Source organism: Alligator sinensis, unplaced genomic scaffold, assembly GCF_000455745.1.
Source record: "Alligator sinensis unplaced genomic scaffold, ASM45574v1 scaffold409_1, whole genome shotgun sequence".
Taxonomy (NCBI): domain Eukaryota; kingdom Metazoa; phylum Chordata; order Crocodylia; family Alligatoridae; genus Alligator; species Alligator sinensis.
In genome coordinates, this window is record NW_005842284.1 from 454,866 (window position 1) to 474,291 (window position 19,426).

A 19,426-nucleotide genomic window follows, 5' to 3' on the forward strand; every position below is an offset into this window, starting at 1 on the left:
CCGAGAAAATTTTAAAGGGGCCAGAAAGCCAATTACTAGCCGCCATCTGTGAATAATTTAGAACTGGCCAATAGCGGGACACAAATTTGCATTCGAATAGCGGGAACTCTTTGCACCATGCATTTCTGTGCTGCAAGGAAGAAATGCACCCTGCAAAGAAGGCTACAAATTGGCGGGAACTCTCTTGCACCGAGGTTTTTCTGCTGCAACAGAAACCCTCGCTGTGCAAGAGGCTCTCATGTGGCAAGAAAATTCCATCGTGCCGAGGCACCAAAATCACTGGGTTGTGACAATTAGATGATTAAAAACCCATTGTTTCAATGTAGGGCAGGGGAAGGCAATTATTTTGGGTGGAGGGCTGCTTAACAAGATTTGGTGGGCTATGGAGGGCTGCATGGGTAGCCCCACCCCTTGACAGTTGCCCTGCCCCCTCATCACCATCTTGGGACCAGATGTCTCTCCCTTTACTCCCAGAAATACTCCCGGGGGCGGGAGGGTTGCCACCTTAGAACCAGAAAAAAAATCCCCATACACTAAAAGTCAAACATCTACTATAACATATTTTAATTTTATTTTAAAAAATATTTTGTCATGATTTGTGATTGTGTATTGAGATTGTGTACTGTATATAGAGGCAATTGCATAATAACTCAAAAATATATTCTTAGTCTTTTATATTGTGTGCGTGTACACAGTGGGGGGCACTTGCCACCCCAGTGGCCAGTCAGCGATCGGGAGGGGAGGCATCCCCCTGCAGCTGATCGCACCGACTTGGGCGGGGGGAGGGTTCCCCTGTGGCCTATCATGCCAACCTGCAAGTGCCAGCTGCATGCCGCTGGTACTTCTGGGTCTGTGAGATCAGCTGCTGGGGAACTGCCCCCTCCCCATGCACCCCCTATGCATCACCACTGCAGTGGGGTGTCTTTTGTCGGGCTATGGCTCTGGAACACACTGTCCTCTCCTGCAGTCAACATAGGCAACACTGTGGTATTGGTGTGGAATTTGTGGGGTGTGAGGGAAGATGAGAGGGGTGCCTCCCCACACTCCCCCATAGTGCAGCAGTAGGCGTGGACATTCGGGGTGCTGGTGCCTGGCTCTGGCCAGCACTGCACCTGGAGTCGGCTGCCTTCCATGCCTCAGCCAGCTCCAGCACCTGGGGCTTCCCTCCTGTGCCTCGGGAGTGCAAGGAGCACCGGCGATAGATGACAACCTGGTGGGGGCTGTGCTCCCCACTGCAATGTGCAGCGATGGCTGGAGCCAAGCACCAACACCAAGTACAAGTGCCACCTCCCCTCCCCCCTGCTGCTGCTGCTGCCCGTCATGGCTGGGGGGGGGGGGAGGAGTGTGGGAGGGGTCCCCATACCCCTCCCACACACACCCCCTCTGTCACAGCCACATGCTGCCCAGCTGAGGTCTGCACTGCCACCAGCCCAGCCCCATGCTCCACACTCCTGCCCAGCTGCAGCCCTGTCCCCACCCCTCACCTTCCATACCTGATGCCCGGAGAGAGTGGGACACTGGGAAAACCTGCAGCAGCAGCCCTGCCCAGTGCTAATGGGCCAGGCCCTTTTGCCCATGAGGGCAGGAGTGAGGCATAACACAGTATGTTGGGGGCACGTGTAGGTGCCTCGCTCCCACTCATGGGAGGAAGAGCTGAGTGGGGTACAATTCATTGGTGTGCACCATGGGCCAGATGAAAGTCCCTTGCAGGCTGGATCTGGCCTGTGGGCCATATTTTGCCTGCCCCTGATTTAGGGGCTTCCATCTCTGCTATTGCAAGGGGCCCAGTCCTTTTTTTTTGTTTTTTCCCTGTGGAGCCTACCACGTCTCCCATAGCCATGGGGCAAGCTGTCAACGGGCTGAGCAGCCTTGATTTTTCCCTCTGTGGCAGAACCCCCTAGGGCCACCTAAGTGGGCTGCTAGGAGGCTGGATGCCACCCCAGCTTGGGCCTAGGGAACAGTTGGATTGGGCTGGGTGCTGCTTCCAAGCTGGGGCAGCATCCACCTGTCCAGGTGGCCCCGGGGGTTGCTGCCACTATGGAGGGAAGGACTGGGGCCCTCCACAGCTCAAGGCCCACCAGCAGCTTACTCCCCAGCTGTGGGAGAGGCAGGCAGGCCCTGCAAAAAAGAAAAAAAAAAAAAGGGCCCCTCACCGCCTTTTTGTTTTCTTCCCAGCAAAGCCTGCCCATGTGAGCTGCTGGTGGGCTGTGGAGCCCCTGAGCTGTGGGAGTCCCAGTCCTTCCCTCCACAGCAGCGTCCCCTGGGGCCACCCAAGCCCGATCCAATTGTTCCCCAAGTCTGAGCTGGGGCAGCCCCCAGCATAATAGCAGCCCACCTGGCGGCCGTAGGGGGGTGCTGCCACCACAGAGGGAAGGACCAGGGCCCCCACAGCTCACAGGCCACTCAGCTCACCAGCAGCTTGCTCCACCATCCATGGGACACATGGGCAGGCTCTGTGAAAAAAAATAAAATTGGCCCCTTGCAACTTCTGCCTTCAGCCTGCCTCTCCTGCAGTGGGGGTGGGGGGCAAACTACCAAGAAGGCTGTAACATTACAAATAATTATATTGCAAACTAAATTACATGCAGATGTGGTTTAGTTTGCAATGTAACAAACTCACTTAAATCATAAAATCCCCTGCATATGTACAGCGGGACTCAATTAAACTGCAAAAATGGGCAATTTTTGTCACGTGTACACGCACCCTCCGAGTTTGTCTTGTGGATCGTGTTTGCACACCTAACAATGCTAACATGTGGCACCCTTGAAAGGATCTCAAGGCACATCACAGTGCCATGGCACCCTGGTTAAGAATCATTACTCAATATAGCATGAAGAAAAAAGTATGAAAGAGGTGCGGTTGAAGACTGAGACACTCCCAGGTACATCTAATGAGAAATCCCATGCTGCTTGTATAAATCTACATGCATACAGACAAAAGAAACACTCACACCGTGTGCCTTTGTGCCTGTGCTAAGGATTAAGTGCCATACACTGTTGTCAACTGTGGTGATATTTGGTGTTTTTATTTAAGATCTGGGAGTTGAGTGCATGAAAATTTCAGATTTAAATTAAAAGAAAGCAAGCTTCTATCCCTTGTGATGGCATAGAAAAGGTCAACAACATGAACACTTAAGGCTCTAAAAGCAAGTAGCAAATAAAAATAAAGTAGGACATTTAAAAAAAGAACTTCTTTAAAATTAATCTGATTGATTGTTTTTTGGGGGACTTGATTCATGATTTCTGAATGTTTCCATTTGGCAATACTGTGACATCTGGCAGGCATAGATATTAAGGAACAGTTGTTAAAATGCTCTCTCTTGTTGGGTTCCTTCAAACAGGCAAGATGAAACCTAACAACTTAATGTAGATTAATAGCTAATTAATCTACTTGGATAGAATGGCTAGAATGTCCATGAAACCATACTTCTTTGACCTATCTGACTCCTTTGGAAAATCCTCATTTAGATCATCAATTAAAATACCGATTTAGGGACTGAAATACAAATGAAATCAAAAGAGACAGTTTGTATTATAATTCTCTTCTGCCTAGACAATGTATCACCCCTCCTAACTATGCTGTCAGCAGACTTAACATTACACCACAAGAGCTTTTCTGAAGAATGTATACAGGAGCTCACTGAACAATGACCTCCAGAAAATAAACCATGTAATGGGTAGAAGTGAATGAGCAATACCAGAAGAACGTGCATCAGACAGACAGATATACCTCCTCACAACAGGAAATGGTGGGAAGAAGAGATAGTAGAGGAGCAAGAGAAAGTGAAATTTACAGATGTAAACTTACAGATGTATGTGAACCTTCTGCCTGAGCAAGTTTCCTTTACCCTTCTTCCCCTCCTCAAAAACCCATGGGTTAATGCAAGGACTAATGAGGGATGCCCCTGAATCTATGAAAATTGCTCTAGAAGCTTTCCAAGTAAAATGTGCCAAAAGGCAGCAATTGTTTTGTAAGGGAAAAGCTGCATGGTCTCTACTGCTATTTGTGTGCATTGTTTTCTCTTCCATGTTTCTTTGAATGAACACAGGCCATAAGAGTGAAAGGGCCTGACAGGGTCATCAAATCCAGTCCTCTACCGTCATAGGGAACCATGGCATATAATCCCAGCTATAGGCTAACCAAGCTCCATCTTAAAAAGTAGTTAGGTTTTTGCCCCACCCCTGCACATGCTGGGAAGCTATTCCAGAGCCTCACTGCAGAATTTATGTAAGCAAAACCAACCACGCCCTGTAATGTGCCACAGGTAAAAATCAGGGGAGGCAAGGGCATCAACTGGGCCTTGCCACTGAAATGGCAGAGAAACTATTACATTAATATTATTCAGATGGGTTAGGGACAGAAATTACACATAAACAGGTATAAGTGATTAAAACCAGTTCAAGTTTGTAATGCAACAGAACTTCAGTGCACACAAAATGGCCAAAACTGGTTTAAGATAAACCTGGATGGATGTAGAATCAGATTTAACTGATTTATTCTGATTTATACAACAGATCTACAAATATCTTAACTTTTTTGTACAGAAATATGGGGTCGATTTATACAGTGTTGCCCTACACACCATAAAATACAGTATTGATAAGACAGGCAACTAATCCTCCCTGAAGCATCAGTTCTTGCAACACAGCTACTATCTGGGTAAACATTAGAGCTGTGTGAAGCAGCTTTGGTCCCCGATTCAATTCGGCAGAGATTTGGCTCGATTCGGTGGCCAAATCTCTGAATCTGAAGTGAATCAGAGGACCCTTTAATCTCTCTGAATTGAACTAGAACCCTCTGAATCAATTTGAAGAGATTCGAAAAGATTCAGAGATTCGGTCATAGACAAAACTTAAAATGTTTTTTCCACATACTTCCGAAGCACTTCCGGTTCACTTCCGAGTTCGCCGCCAAGCATATGGAGGGCTGCCTTGCACTCCTGTGGGATGCTCCACGTGCCTCAGCATCGCAGAGATCACAAGCCACGCCTGCTACCTCAAGGTATGTAGAAAAAACTTTCAAAGCTGTGTCTGTGTCCAAATGGCTGATTCTCCGAATCAGCATAGAATCTTCAAATTTGGATGAATCGAATCAGGGCAAGGGGTCTGAATCAACAAATCAAATCACTGTCCCCGATTCTGGCTAAATCCAAATCCAGTAGGGCCCACTTCGCACACCCTTAGTAAACATCCATCTTCACAGGATCTCGCCCATCTAATCAAGAAGAGGATCCCCTCTTGAGCAAAAGGCAGAGATGCATATAGAAAGGACTGCCAAGATGGGTCTAGCATGAATAGAATTACTTTGATTCTGACCAGATTTGGTTTCCCTATACTTCTTGTTCAATAACCAACGAGGGAGGGACAGAATGCATTTAAGAAAGGTGTATTACAGTGCTGCCAATTCTCTCAGGATTTACATTATTCTTAAAGCCCCAGATCCTTTTATTAAGTGAGGAATTTCAGCCTTCATTGTTAAAAAAAAAAAAAAAAAAAAAAAAAAAAAAAAAAAAAAAAAAAAAGGACTTTTCTAGCTCTTGCATTTACAGAGAAAACTTGAAGCGCACCCTGAAATCTCAATAACAGAAAAGAAAGTAAACAAAAAGATCCCAACATGTATTACCTCATTATTTTTAAACTAAACTTTGGAGTTTGGAGCCAGATTCATTATTTTTGTGTGTTTGGGATTGGCAACAACTGAGTATGAGGTCTTGTTTTTTTTTTGAAAGATAAATCATCAGGGATTAGATGGTTTAGGTCTAGGACACTGGGAATAGGATTAACAGGCTTTTACCTGCAAGTGTGAGTTGAATCAACTGTGACTGAATGCCATTATTACAGAAAGACTCTTAGCGGAAAAATGTATACATAACTAAATACAATCACAATGGCCTCCCCTGTTGCAGAAAGGCAAAAGATTAAGGCCCTGACTTAGGAAAGCACTTAAGCATGAGCTATATTTGAAGCATATGCTTAAATTTCACTGAAGCCAAGTTAAGTGCTTTGCTGAACAGAGATGGAATGACTCAAGTGCTTTCAGATATGCATATGCTTAAATACTTTGCTGAATGGAAGCCTAGTGACCATGGAGACTGAATTACCCTTACCATTTTAAGAGAAGACTTTTAGGACCTGACTAGTACACTGATGGAGTAAGATAGGGTAGCTTGCATAATTGTTGCCTGTGTTTTGCCTTGTGTCAAGAAAGAACTAGTTAGCATCTGATGCCAGGACTAGATTCACTTAAAAACACTAAAACAAAGTATTAAATGTCTCACTGGATGAAAGATGCTCTAGAGATCCAAAGGCAGAGATAAAGCCAGTGACTTCCAATGTATTGGCTGAAGTCCCTCACCAATTGCTCTGCCATATAAGATGATGAGAGAGAAAGGAGTCCTTGGAAGCAGATGTTGCACTGGAAAAGCCGAAATCCATAAATATTACTAATATTAAAAGGAAGAAGGATATTACAGAAGTGGAACAGCTCATATGATGAGAAGTTTCTGGCATTGCTGAAGTTCTCCAGATGTATTTGGGATATAAATGCCCCCAGCTACCAAGCCATAAAAGTGATTTTGTATCACCACCCAAGTGGGGCCCAAGGCTGGAGCTCTCACTGTCACCTGTGCCCACTGGTTTTGGATCTTTTAAGCATTCTAAATCACCACTTTCCCCCCTCTTTTCTACTTCCAAGACTTTATTTACTTCTATCATACTCTCTTTCTCCTCTCAGTTTCCAGGATCTTGGCTTTGCACTTACTCAGTCTCCAAAAGAAATTAAGAAGAAAATTATTTCCTGGGAGGGCATAAATAAAGGGCATACAGGTGTGCCCAGAGATGTATAATTTTAGACATCTTAGTAAAGTATTCAGTAAATCATTTTAGGGCATTACACTGAGGAGCATAAGAGAAGAAAACAAAAGAAGAAATCTGTGTGTTTATATCACTCCATGATTTGAAAGGCTGGAGGCCATGGGACAGGACTGGAGAGTACCCACCATCTCAGTACCCTTCACCATCCTTCTGCTTGTATTCATCAGAACTGGGCAGTGAATGGAACATCTGTTTTCTCCATGCCAGTGGGAATAAAATTAGCCAACAGAGAAGGGCCTGGAGGAAGGGAAGATAGAAGTACTGGGGGCTGCAGAGGTCATGTAGTTCATTTCCACAATAAACAATCTGAGAATGTGATCTGTTTTCAAAAAAGCATACACTCAAAAAAAACCTACAGCCTCCCAGAAGGAGGCTCAGCTCCGAACGCTGATAGGGGTGTTTGAGCAGACTAGATTGCTCACATTCAGCTGTTGAGAGTGTGCGACTGTTCTGTTTTCAACACTCTGACCCCAATATAAATAAATGATGCAATGACTTAACATAAAAATCAGTTTGCACTTTATCTTTACCCAGAAAGCCGCCAATGGGGCTTGTTAACAAAGAAGAAAGATCTAACAGAAATGGAAATGAAAGAGAAAGAGCAGTGAGCGAGGCACACTCTTCCTTAGATTCAAGTCCATTTCTCGACATCCCAGAAGAATGGCTGTAACTACATTATATACCACAGAAATAAGCACTTCCAGCAAAACCGAGGACGTATCTCATTTCTGATACTATTTTACAAATGTGCTAAACATTTCTATGTTACACATCAACACTTTCCACTGTTAGAAAAAAAATAAAGATTTAACTGATACAGGTAAAATCTGGTTTTGCAATTAAAAAAAAAAAAACACATTACTCCTAAGAACAGCTACGTTTTTGCCCAGCAGAATGCTATGTGGAAATTTGTAGTGTGATCCAATGGTGAGCTGGAAAAAATGTTCTGGCCAGTAACACGTGAACAAATACACTAAACGGTCCAAATGACTTCAGAAGAGCCACAACACTCAATATTTGATCTTGTGATCTTTACTCAGATCAGCCAGTTAGGGATCATTTCAGCATGCCTGGAATACCTGATGTGCCATTTCATTACCAGACTTCTTTTCCCATTTTGTAACAGTACTGGTGTCAAAGACCTAGTTTCAAAGGGAAGGTTTGGGGTCTTACTTGTATACATATCAGTCCTGTGGGCTTTCTAGGCTGCACTACAAAAAAGTGTTCTCTTTTACCATCCAGATCTTTCACGTGTTTAGTATCAGAAAAGCTCCCAAGAAGTGTCCCACCATACTTTAGGTTGAAAGGTCATAAATAAGGAATAGAGAGGAGGGGGGAAAGGAATAGATGATTATAGGAGGGAGTAAAGAATAAAAAAAAAAACCAGCAGCAGTGAGAAACGCTGGATTTCCAGAAAGGGTTGAGTAAATACAAAAGTACACAGAGTGTAGAGTCTGAACGGATAAGTGCCCCTCTCTTGGCCTTACTGATATGCAAAATGGCCTGAGGTCACATTCAAGGACTGCCTAAAAACAATGCCACTTCTATAGCTCCCTCACTAGACAACAATCTAACTAGGGAAACTGGTGATAGCTTCTGAGTTCAAGGGCTAATGAAGCAGGGAATAGCTCAGAGTCTTTTATACTAGGGCTTAATTTCCAGATACGGAAGAAAAAGCAGCTTGTTCTCTGTTCTGGGACCTTCCTCTTGACCAGAAAAATTTATTTCTGAGTAATGCTGCTGCTGTTACATTTGTTATTTGAAAGGGGTTACAGTGAGGTAATTTGCAGGGAAAGCAACGCTAGCTTGCTATGGTGCTCATAGTGAGAGCCCCACACTATTTCTTGGTATCTGTGGTTCTTGCACCAAAACTTGAACACACAGCAACAGCCCAAATAAGGATTTTCAAGAGATGAAGTCAAAGAGACTCAGGGTGGTTCCTGGAAATGGCGACAAGTCCCCAGATGTAGTTACTGCTCCCAATCTGTTCATGTGGGAAATATGGAAGTCATGGGACTCCATTTCTGCATGTGGACTGTCCACTGCCAATGGAGCCAACTTGCCTTTTAGGAGATTATATAATATATTTGTGTAGGAGAAGGAACGGGAAAGGAGGAGTGGAGGATGCAGAAACTGAGAGGCAAGATGGGTTAATGTGGGAAAATAAAGGGAATTATTAGGGGGTAGGAGAATGACACGGTCTCACACACAAAGATGGTTTCTCATGTGCAACCACATAAAAGTCTGTGAGCCCAGCGTGTCCATGGGAGAGGTTTCAGATACAAGTTTAAAACTTCTGCATTTAAAAATAATCCTAAACTTTGGAAACCCTGGAAATCAGCCTAGTTACTTAAATTATATTAATTGGCTTTATCAACTCATTTAGATAGTTTTACAGCCCTTATTTCTGCAGGACTGAAGCCCTTTTGCATTGTTTACCTCTCAACTTCTCTGTTTTGCTCCATTTGTCACTGTTTGGAAAAAAATATTCCTTCTATTTATTATTTTTACTAGGGTAGCACTGAGCTTGCTACCACAGATGGGACTGGGGAACTCAACCAAGATTAGGACTTGGAACAAGTTGTGCTTTGTTATTCACAGGGGTGTGGGAGCAGCAGAGCAGCCTACAGGTAGCTGCACTTCCAATCAGGCACAACCGCCTGATTGGGAGCAGGGCCCAGCTGCTGGTGATAAAAGCAGGCAATGAGCTATGGAGTCAGAAGTTTGCTGCAGGCAGGCAGAGAGGGAACATCACCTGGCTGGAGCTGCTGCTCAGAACATCTTGGAGGTACAGGGCAAGAACTATGGGGATGGCTGGAGGTTCCTGGTTCTGGGGCATGACCTAAAACTATACCCTGCTGGGGCTGGATAGTGTGGTGGGACTGCTGGTGGCAGGGCAGTCCTCAGGAAATGCCACACTTGTGCCTCTCCAGTGAAAGGCATGTATGGGGCACCAGAAACCCTCAGCCTCCGCTGCCTTGTGGGTTACCCGGTGTAGGGGAAAGTCTAGGTGAGCACACCCTAAGAACAAAGCAAGGGCCCAGGCTCACAGTGAGGCTTGAGGCAGGGCTCAGGCTCACAGCAAGTCCTGAGGTGTGTAAAGGAGCCAGGTGTGAGGCTCCACAGGGGGTGGGGTCCTGAGCCCATGAAGGAGCTGGGTGTGAAGCTCCTGGGGCAAGGGCATGAGGGGACCAAGAAGTTCCCAAGCTGAGCAGGGAGCCTGAAGATAGGGAGGGGATGGGACCCCAGTGTGAGGGCACAAGGATTGTGAACCCAGTGTGAGAGCACAGGAGTGTGGGTCCTAGAGTGAGGGCAGTGAATTATAGGCTGGGTGTTAGGCCAAACAAGCTTAGACTGGGTGTTAGGCCATGGATGCCATCTGTGAGGCATGGGACATGGTATAAGGGAAGGTTCGGAGCCATGTATAGGCCCTTGGCATCAGGGCAAGTAAATTGGGCAGCCTCCCACCTGCGTAATAACTTCCAATTAGTCAAAGGCATGGCAGGAAAGGTAGGTGGGTGGTTAGCCCTGAGACAAGTATATGGGCCAGTGATCAGACCGGCCCCAGGACAGCAACTTGTTAAAGGGCTCCATTTCAAGACTCCCTGGCAGGTGCGTATTAGACCACAGGGAATCCTTAGTAGGGAAGTAGAGAAATTCTTGCCACTGGAAATCTTTAAAACTTAACTCAAAAGTAGAAGAAGAGAGCAGGACAGGAAGAAGGACTGGGTGTCTCAATAGGCTATTTTCATCTTTGGCTTCTATAAATTCTGAGAAACGGACAGGGTTTAAAATTCTTCCTCCTTTCCTCTCATCCTGTTTGATGCCCAGAGACATTTGCATGTACAGAGTGTCAACCACATATCAGCCCTTTCTACAGAGGACATCAAGGACCACTGACCTGTTCCACTCGGATCTCAAAATCTCCATTCACCTTCTTCCCCTGGAAATACTTGGCCCTGCAGAGGAAGGGAGAGAGGTGGACATAGTTAAAGAAACTTTGGATTTGTTTTCTGTTTGTTCTTGTTGCTTTTTTTGGGTGGGGGGGAGGGGGAAGAATGTCAACTCATCAAATATTGTTTTACTGCTTTGTTTCCCTTTGTGTTAAAGGATTTCTAGCCAGTTTACAACATGTGTTCGTAATTCCCATTTCCCCTCAACTTTCTCTTCTCCAAGAGAAACTTGCCAGACCAAATGAAAAACATATCAGAAGTTTCCTTTAAGGCTTGTAGCTTTCCCCCCCCCCCCCCAGAGTTAAAAAACATAATATTTCAGCACCTTACACTGCAACAGTTTTGACCACTGGTGAAGCCTTCATCGAGTACAATTATGGACTCTCTATCCTGAGTAGAAAGTTGCAAGAGAGAAGGCAGCAAAGCTGCCACAAAACAAAGAATCAGTTTTCTTCCAACACTGAACAAGGAACCTTATTATCTTAATGAAAACAGCAAGTAAGCCTTCTTTCCTCTCTTCCTCTGCTTCTCTTTACAGTTTGTCCGAGAAAATTTTCCAAAGTCATCTTGCTTGGCTTTCTGCTATTAATTTAACAGCAGTACACACATGCTCACTATGTCAGTTAAGAATGGCTTTCTTCTTCAACATTGGTAAACTACATTTGCATCAGAAAGTCATCTTATCTCTGCTGTTAGCCACCAGAATTTCAGTGTACCATGGTGGGAAGTGGAAGGATGCTACTGCTCATAAAATGGAAGGACTGATAATGCTGCTAGACCAAGTACAGGACAGGCACATGCTGCATAAGCCCTTCTATTCAGGGTTTGGTTTTTCAGGGGGTTGTCTTTGTTCTCTGGTTAAAACAGATTGGGTAATTTCCAACCAAACATTTTTTTTCCCCCTATGAGGAAATAGGTTTTATCAGAATATTTTTTTCCCCATGAAAAAATACTGATTTTAAATTATTCTTAAGATTGTTCTCAAAATCATCTAAATAGAAAACCATTCCCATGTTGTAGCTTGGCATCTCAAGAGAGATGGTTCTCCCCATTACTGGCAGTTTGAAACCATACTCTAATTCGCAGAGAGACAGTAACCCTTTCAGCACTTTCTTTTCCAACTGGTAAAACTTAAGATAGAAAGAGAAGGTGGAGGAAAAGCAGTTCTTCCCCAACCACCACCTTTGTTAACAAAGCTTGCCCACCCATTTTACTCTGCCCCTTTCTTGTTTTATTACAGTAGTCCCCAACCTTTCAGCCCCATGGGCCAGATGAGTAGGCCAGGATCAGTCCATGGGTCAGATCTGATCTGTAGGCCCAGTCTAGTGCTTGAGGGCCCTGTCCCATGTACAAGGCCATGTAATTTGGCTCAAAGGGATTGGAAATTTGACAGTCGGGGAGTGGTGGTACTTACAACTGCCACCACTCCCCAACTATCACGTTTTCAGACCCATTGGGAGCCCTGTGAGCCAGATGATATGGCTTTGTGGGCTGGATCTGGCTTATAGATTGGAGGTTGAACACCATTGTCCTAGTGGAAAAAAGGCAGAGGGTAGAAAGTAAGAACAACTGCCTGTCCTTGTCCTGCCCCTCCCTCAAAAGGCACTCCCTAAACAATAACTGGGGTTATAAAAGCTTTCATTTTGTTTAAAAAAAAATACCCTTAAAATGTGAAAAGTTTTCTGACCAGCTCTGAATTGAGTATCCAAGGATGATATCAGGCCCCCTTCCTCAGCCAACCTAGCAATCTACATTCCGTTTATCATAACTATGAACAGAAGTTCATGTGGCATAAGTTAGCCAAGTGGGACCAACCTAGCAGACTTTTACAATTCCAACCCAGAGCAAAATACAGGGTTTTAGCTATCTGTGAACCTCTTTGGGCTAATGACAATTGAATTGGGGGGGGGGGGGGGGGGGGGGCAGACAAGAACGGATTCAAACCCCTTTCATAATGGGTATAGTAAGCATACTTAATTAGTTTGCTCTGCTCCTGGACCTAGCAATAGTCCTTATTTTTAAGTAAAGTGAATATTGCTGGAATTAGCAATTTTTCAGAAACCAACATCCATGTCAGATGAAGCCACAGGAAATAGCATGAAGTTTGAGGTATAGTAAGCAATTGTACAACTTTACAATTTTATTCCTAGCAGGATCACAATGCATACTCCTTATCCAACGTTTTACCAAATATACTTCCTCCCTCCTCTGACCTCTCCACTGCCATGCCCAGGTGACTGTTAATACCTTGGCAATGCTTTGTTTCAACTGGCAATGAAGTGTGATCAACCACAAATCTTCTACCCAGTACAGTGATGAAGCTTAGTCCAGGAAATTAGTTTCCATACAGTGAAAACCTCTCCCTGGTTGGAACAATATTACTTTGTTTTCAGATAATAATGTAGGAGGCACCTCCATCTTGAGGATTCATAGCATAGGATGAAGGCATCTTAATCAAGATACAGTGAGACCTTTGTTTCTAGACACTATTTCCACATGGCCTGGCATATTCCAATGTCTAGGTCATGTTTTTTAACAAGACAATATATCATTTTCTTTCAAAGGCAGACACAGGAGAACTACCCTGTTTCTAAAGGACTCTGAAGACTACAGGTGTTAAATAATTCAGAACCAAATATTTTGTTCAGCCCATCATTTTGACATTGCAAAAGGTAAGAATGAAACACCTCTTGCCGAATCATCTCAGAAATATATTGAATGGCGTTTTTAATTTACAGCTGGTGTTTTCTGGGCCCTTGTATAATAGACGCTATCATACTAAAGTGAGACTGACGTGTCTTACCCTTGAGCCTCTGAAATCTCAACCAAGTGGGAATTAATAATTGTTATACTACAATAATGCCTTGAGGGCACATTTACAATCACAGCCTCCTTTTTCTAGATATTACACATATTATGGAATGGCCTGTTCCCAAAGACCTAAGACAAAGGGTTGGGGAGAAAGGATGGTAGCCCTTATTTGACAGAGATTAAAAGCCAGATCTTTACAACACATGATCATTATCCATGTTCCACTGAGAACAACAGGAGCTACTAAATACTGAGCTCCTTTGAAATCTGGTCGTAAGTGTGACAGGCTGAGGGTTATCCAGCCACACAGGCAGTCTGTGACACAGCCAGGGACTGAACCCGTAAGACCAATCACTGAGCTAGCTTAAGCAAAGCTATGTCTTGACTATCCAATGAAGCCACTTTAAAAAAAAAAAAAAAAAATGCAAAGACTCTTCCATTGCCCCAGACTGTGAAGGCTACTTCCACTACATTGTCTGGAGAGGTCAAGCTGGGAACTATCCAAGCCAACTCCTCCTCACCCCACAGCAGTGCACAGCAATGACCACCGGTTTGACTGGCTTGCCTCATCATGAAACATGCAAAATTCAACTAGCAACACTGCTGCCTTCTGTTTGGCTGCATAGGGTTTAGGTTGGGTGATGCTATTTCTGTGATCTCAGAAAATTAGTATGTAAACAGATAGTTTGGATAGAAAGAACTGTAGATCCAAGCTAGCAAAACAAACCCTCGGGTGCTAAGAAACACTGAAATGCAGCAGTGCTAGCAGGGGAAAAGGAAGCGCTGTAACAAATACTGCAGTGCATGCCCTCTGCTTTGAAAAGAAATCCCCTTATTGCATCATTTTTTGTGATTAGCAAGCTGCAATGTTGTGGAAAGCAATGCAGTGTCTGGGTAGCAGGTCACTGAAAATACATAAATGCTCATTCCTTCTTCAGCCCTTGTGTGATTAAAGAGCCAAAGATGAGATTTTCATGTTAAAAACCTCAAACACCTCCCCTTAGGAAGTTGCTTAAAAGCTCATTTTTCAGAGCTGCTGGGAAAAGTTGAAGCACCCCCCAGTGACTGTGCCTGGAGGAAGCAGGTGCTTTTTCCCCAGTCAGATACACAGCACGTCCTTCATGCGGACAGGAACAAAAGGCCTGAGAGTTCTGAGCAGCTCTGTGATTTCAGTACAGTACATGTAGAGCGCATTTCACTAGAAGCTGCTGTATAGTACTCGTGTCTCTATGTTCCTGTGAGGCTTTTATCTGAGTAAATCTACGAAAGCAATCTCCAAGGAACCTGCTCACACAGGACTGTCAACACAGCTCTCAGCTACCTGAACAGTCAGAGCTAAATTTGTCCCTGTGCTGGCACAGGTCCTCAACAGAGGCAGTTTACTACCAGATTCGGGGCTTGCAGAAAGTCAGATGACTCTCAATGCCAGCTTAGAACAGAGTTCTGGGCTGCCTAAGACTAAGTCATGCCCCTGCTGCATTGTGGCTGTCACAACCCAAAGTTGTGATTTTTTGTTTGTGTGTGCTTCGGCACTGCTAAATTATTTTCCCGCTAAATTGCAGCTTCTTTGCACGGTGGAGTTTTCTGCTGCAGAGGAGAACCCCGGTGCAACAGAGTATTCCCGCCAAATTTGTAGCTTTCTTTGCATGGTGCATTTCTTTTGCATCTAAGAAATGCTCGGTGCAAAGAGTTCCCGCCATTTGTATTCTAATTCGTGCCACATTATTGGCCGATTCTAATACATGCACACATGGCGGCTAGTGATTGGCTTGCTAGCCGTATAAAGAGCTTGGGTGGTTTCCGCCCAAGTTGGAGAGAGAGCAATTGGAGTTCGAGAGGGAGAGCGTGAAGATCTCTAAGCACTGCGGATCCTTACGGACCCAACGCTTTTCTAAAAAGGCAATAGAGGCCTGATAACCGAACCCGCGGAGCTTCAACAACTCAGGGGAAAAGAAACTACCGAACCCGTGGAGCTTCAATAACTCCGGGGCAAAGAACGAATTGTTGTAGTCCTCTAACGAGGATTTAAGCGGAGCTGAACCTGGAAACTGTCCAGCCCACACCACGACCATCTTTGGTGTAAGTAAACAATCTTTAAATCAGCCATTACGCGTCCGTGACTAATTCTAGCTCACCGCCGGTCCTCTCCGACCCCGTGTGCCCAGGCTGCTGGCCACAGCCCGCGTGCGCAAAAACGGGCCCGGCTCGCCTCCGGCTCGCACAGTGGCAAGGATTCAGAATTGCCAGGGCAACCATGGAGAGCCTCCCTTTGCCAAGGAGAGGTGGCCTAGAAGAGTTTCCCAGGGGCTAGAAGTTATTTGTCCTGTGACACCTTTGTGCTAGCCTCTCTGAATCTGAAGCAGAGTATGATCATGGTCAGTGTTCCCTCTAAGCTGTGCGGCATGCACGGCTGCACAGGTGCGCCTGGCAGCGCAACATGAGCGCGCCTGCATGGCCACACATGCCACGCAGCTTAGAGGGAATGCTGATCATGGTGCAAGAATGGGACCAACTCTCCAGTGTACGCAGGCATAAAGTTTTTTCCTAAGCAATGTGGCAGCATGGATCAGCCATTGAAAATGACCAATTGCTGATTTCCTTGTGGTCATGAATGTCCAATACACATTTAAAGTTGGCTGGTTACTTTGGGGTTTATATGAAAATAAAACTAAAAGGTACATTAAGCATTCATCTCCTCAGCCAGTCAATATGTTTCAAAAGGAATCCAGGAAAGGGCTTCCCCTCCCCATCTACAGCTTGTAGTCTCACTCTTAAGGTCTGTCTTCTCTCTTTATGCTGCTTTTTATGGTGGAGAGAAGCGGCTGCTAAGAACTGCAGTATCAACCACAGGAATCAAGTGCTCCAGAGACACCAAGGCACTCGATAGGTGCAAACAGAAGTGCAGCTCCCCGTTGGAACTCATGACACTTCTCAGGAAGCATCATGAGTTACAATAATCCTGCCAACTGAACAGAAGTTTGCTGTTGGAGGGGGAGGGGGTGAAAAATCCAGCTGCTGGCTGCCAGCATGCAGCTGGTTTCCCTGAGCAATGCCCTTCCTCCCTCCTATGCCCAGCACTGTTTTCAGAATGGGCACGGGGAAAAGGAGCAGAGGGAACTCCCTCTGGGGGTTCCCCAGCTAATGCTGAAGGGTGGGGGGTGTGGATTGGAGGGGGGGCTCCCTCCACCTGAGGGAGGGGCTCTAATCCACCCACCCCACCCTCCAGCGCTGACCGAAAAAAGCCCCAGACCAAAATTCCTTCCACTCCCTTTCCCCCCTCCCGTTCTGAAAACAGTGCTGGGACTGAGAAGGTGGCGCAGACAGTAGTTACTAAAGCCACTCTGCTTTGGAGCACCTTCATCTGAACCCTTGTGCAATGAGGGTTCAATTTTTCACAGGATCAGGCCCTTTTGAAGAGCTCTGCAGCCATGCACTTCTGTTTGGTCACAGCTGTAGAGCATTTTCAGGGGTCAGATTGGGCAAAAATTGCCACTTCTGTCTGTGCCTGATATGTCTAGCTGCAAAAGTTCACCTAAAGAGGATCCTAGAGAGACTTTTGCTCAAGTGAAATGTTAGACAGGTGAAATGTCAGACATTTGGCAATGTGGATTCCTTAATACAATCCACATTGCCAAATGCCAGGTTTATCACCTGCCCTGAAATCTTCCTGAGCCATAGGTGGCAACGTCCAGATGCCTGCTCACGAGAGAGAAGACAGCAGGAAGAAAAGTGTTACAGGGGGAGGAGGAAACAGCGATTCTAAACTTTAAATCTGTTTCCATGAGCCTGCTAGCTGACTTGAAAGGGTACGCCCCATTTTGTATGGGACAGGATGTTGTAGTTCATGGGGCTTCGTCAGGGTATCTCGTAAAATGTCTGTTCTATTAAATATTTTCCAAGGACAGATTACAGAATCGTAAGCTGCCTTCAGGTACAAGAGGTATCAATGGCACTACTATATGAAATGACATTGAGATCTCTTGCAGTGTGCCTGGAAATGAGTGCATCTGGGGGTTAACCACACTTCAGTGGCAGCCCAAAGTCAGTAGAATCAGTGCTGTATTATTGGCTGCATTTCACGTTGGAGGCTCAAAGGTTTGAGGCAAAAAGACAACAGCCCATGTGGATTCATTACCAGGTAGGAATGGCTCTGAAAAACAGACTTTCCTGGCATTGTCCTTTCATTCCAAAATCATTATTTCTTACCTAAAAATGTAAAGAATATCCCAAACCATTGTATTAATTTTGCTTTCTTGACCATGACATTAAGTCTCTGCTGGGTACATTTTCTAATAAGCTCCTGAATGAATTAGTGGTGCAGATCCTTCAGATGACCAGATTAAAGGCTGGTGAGGCAGAAGAGAAGTATTAACCCAGAGTCTCAATCCCATGGCTATCTGAAGGAATACAGGCATATACAAGACCATTGTACTAGATGAATGCTGTGACCTACGAGGAACCTTTGAAGAGCAGTCTGGATATTTGCTCCCTAGACATGTATCAAGTCAAAATGGGGGAGGGGTGGGGTTTCAAGCCTCATAAAATGGAAATCATGTGGCACATCGGCATGGGCATCACCATGTTATATCAGCAAATTCCTGGGAGTCTTTCCATTAATATCAGTAGGCTTTGGATCAGGAATCTAACATCATCCCAGCCAACAAACTAGTTTTATTAGATTTCCATTTCTTATTACAAGAGCTTCAGGGCTTCATTCTTCACCCCACATTTCTAAGCTGCAATGGAGGCCTGAACAAATAACTAAAGACAATGTAAGACAAGATATCCCTATGGGAAGGAAGGAGAAGAATGGAAGGAAAAAGGAATAAATGAGAGGAGAAAAGAAGTAAGTGAATAAAACAAAAGACCAAAGGATTAATTATGGAATCACCCAATTTCTCTCTTTTACATCTAAATAATTTTTTTTTTTTTTTTTTTTTTAAATCTCCCTCAAGTCTTTTGGGAAGAAAAAGCATGTAATTTTCCTCCAAAATCAACCTAGAAAATGCCAGGCTGCATCTCTCTTGATTGGAGGATGGTGGACCTCACGGAACAAGGTTAGCCACTCAAAGAATTCCCTGTGTCAAAGGGCCTGGGGGCCCGGGTGATGCACAAGGCACTCACTGTATGTCCATATTGTCTCCTTCATAAAAGGGGTTGAGACTGGAAAAAAAGAGACAGTTTCCAGGATACTAGCAAGTAGGCTACGGAATGCCCAGACACCCCTCTAGCTCCCATTATTATATAAAGGGAGCAACGGTGTGTGTAGAGAGGATACATTTTTTTTGGTTTGCTTTTTTAATGGATGAAAATGAGTGAGGCTTCCCTGGACCACCCTCTCCCCACACCTCACTTTTTTCCATGTTTACAAATTGCCCACTACAGCAAGTAAGGATTCCCAAGTTGGGCAAATATTGATCACAAAGAGTCATCAGGGAGAAAGTGCAAACAGCAACTCCATGAGTAAGTGCCCTGAGATCTATTTTATAGAGATGGTGCAGTCTAGAAACGGTTGCATACCTTTGAGGCACTGGATGCATCCATTAATAATGCAGTAGACCCTAGGGCAGCAGTTCCCAATCTTGGGGTCGTGACCCCACTTGGAGTTGCAATGATAAAAAATGACACTGCGCGTTCCTGAGGAAGGAGACATGGGCAGCTCATGTGCCCCCTAGACTTGCGAATGGGGTGGGGTTGGATGTGGGCTGCTCGTTGCAGGCTCAGGGCTCCCCACCCTACTTCCCCCCCCCCCCCCCCCCCCCGCCCCCCCACCAGAGAGGGGGGCGCGG

General features: G+C 45.1%; 1 protein-coding gene across 1 annotated transcript in view; it reads right to left on the reverse strand.

The window, feature by feature from the left end:
- SYN3 (synapsin III) overlaps window positions 1–19,426 on the reverse strand; it is a 364,275-nt gene that overhangs the window by 235,428 nt on the left and 109,421 nt on the right. The window contains exon 3 of the mRNA XM_014521984.2: window positions 10,775–10,832. Within this exon, the coding sequence (XP_014377470.1) occupies window positions 10,775–10,832 (58 nt within the window). The remainder of the gene's footprint in view (window positions 1–10,774; window positions 10,833–19,426) is intronic.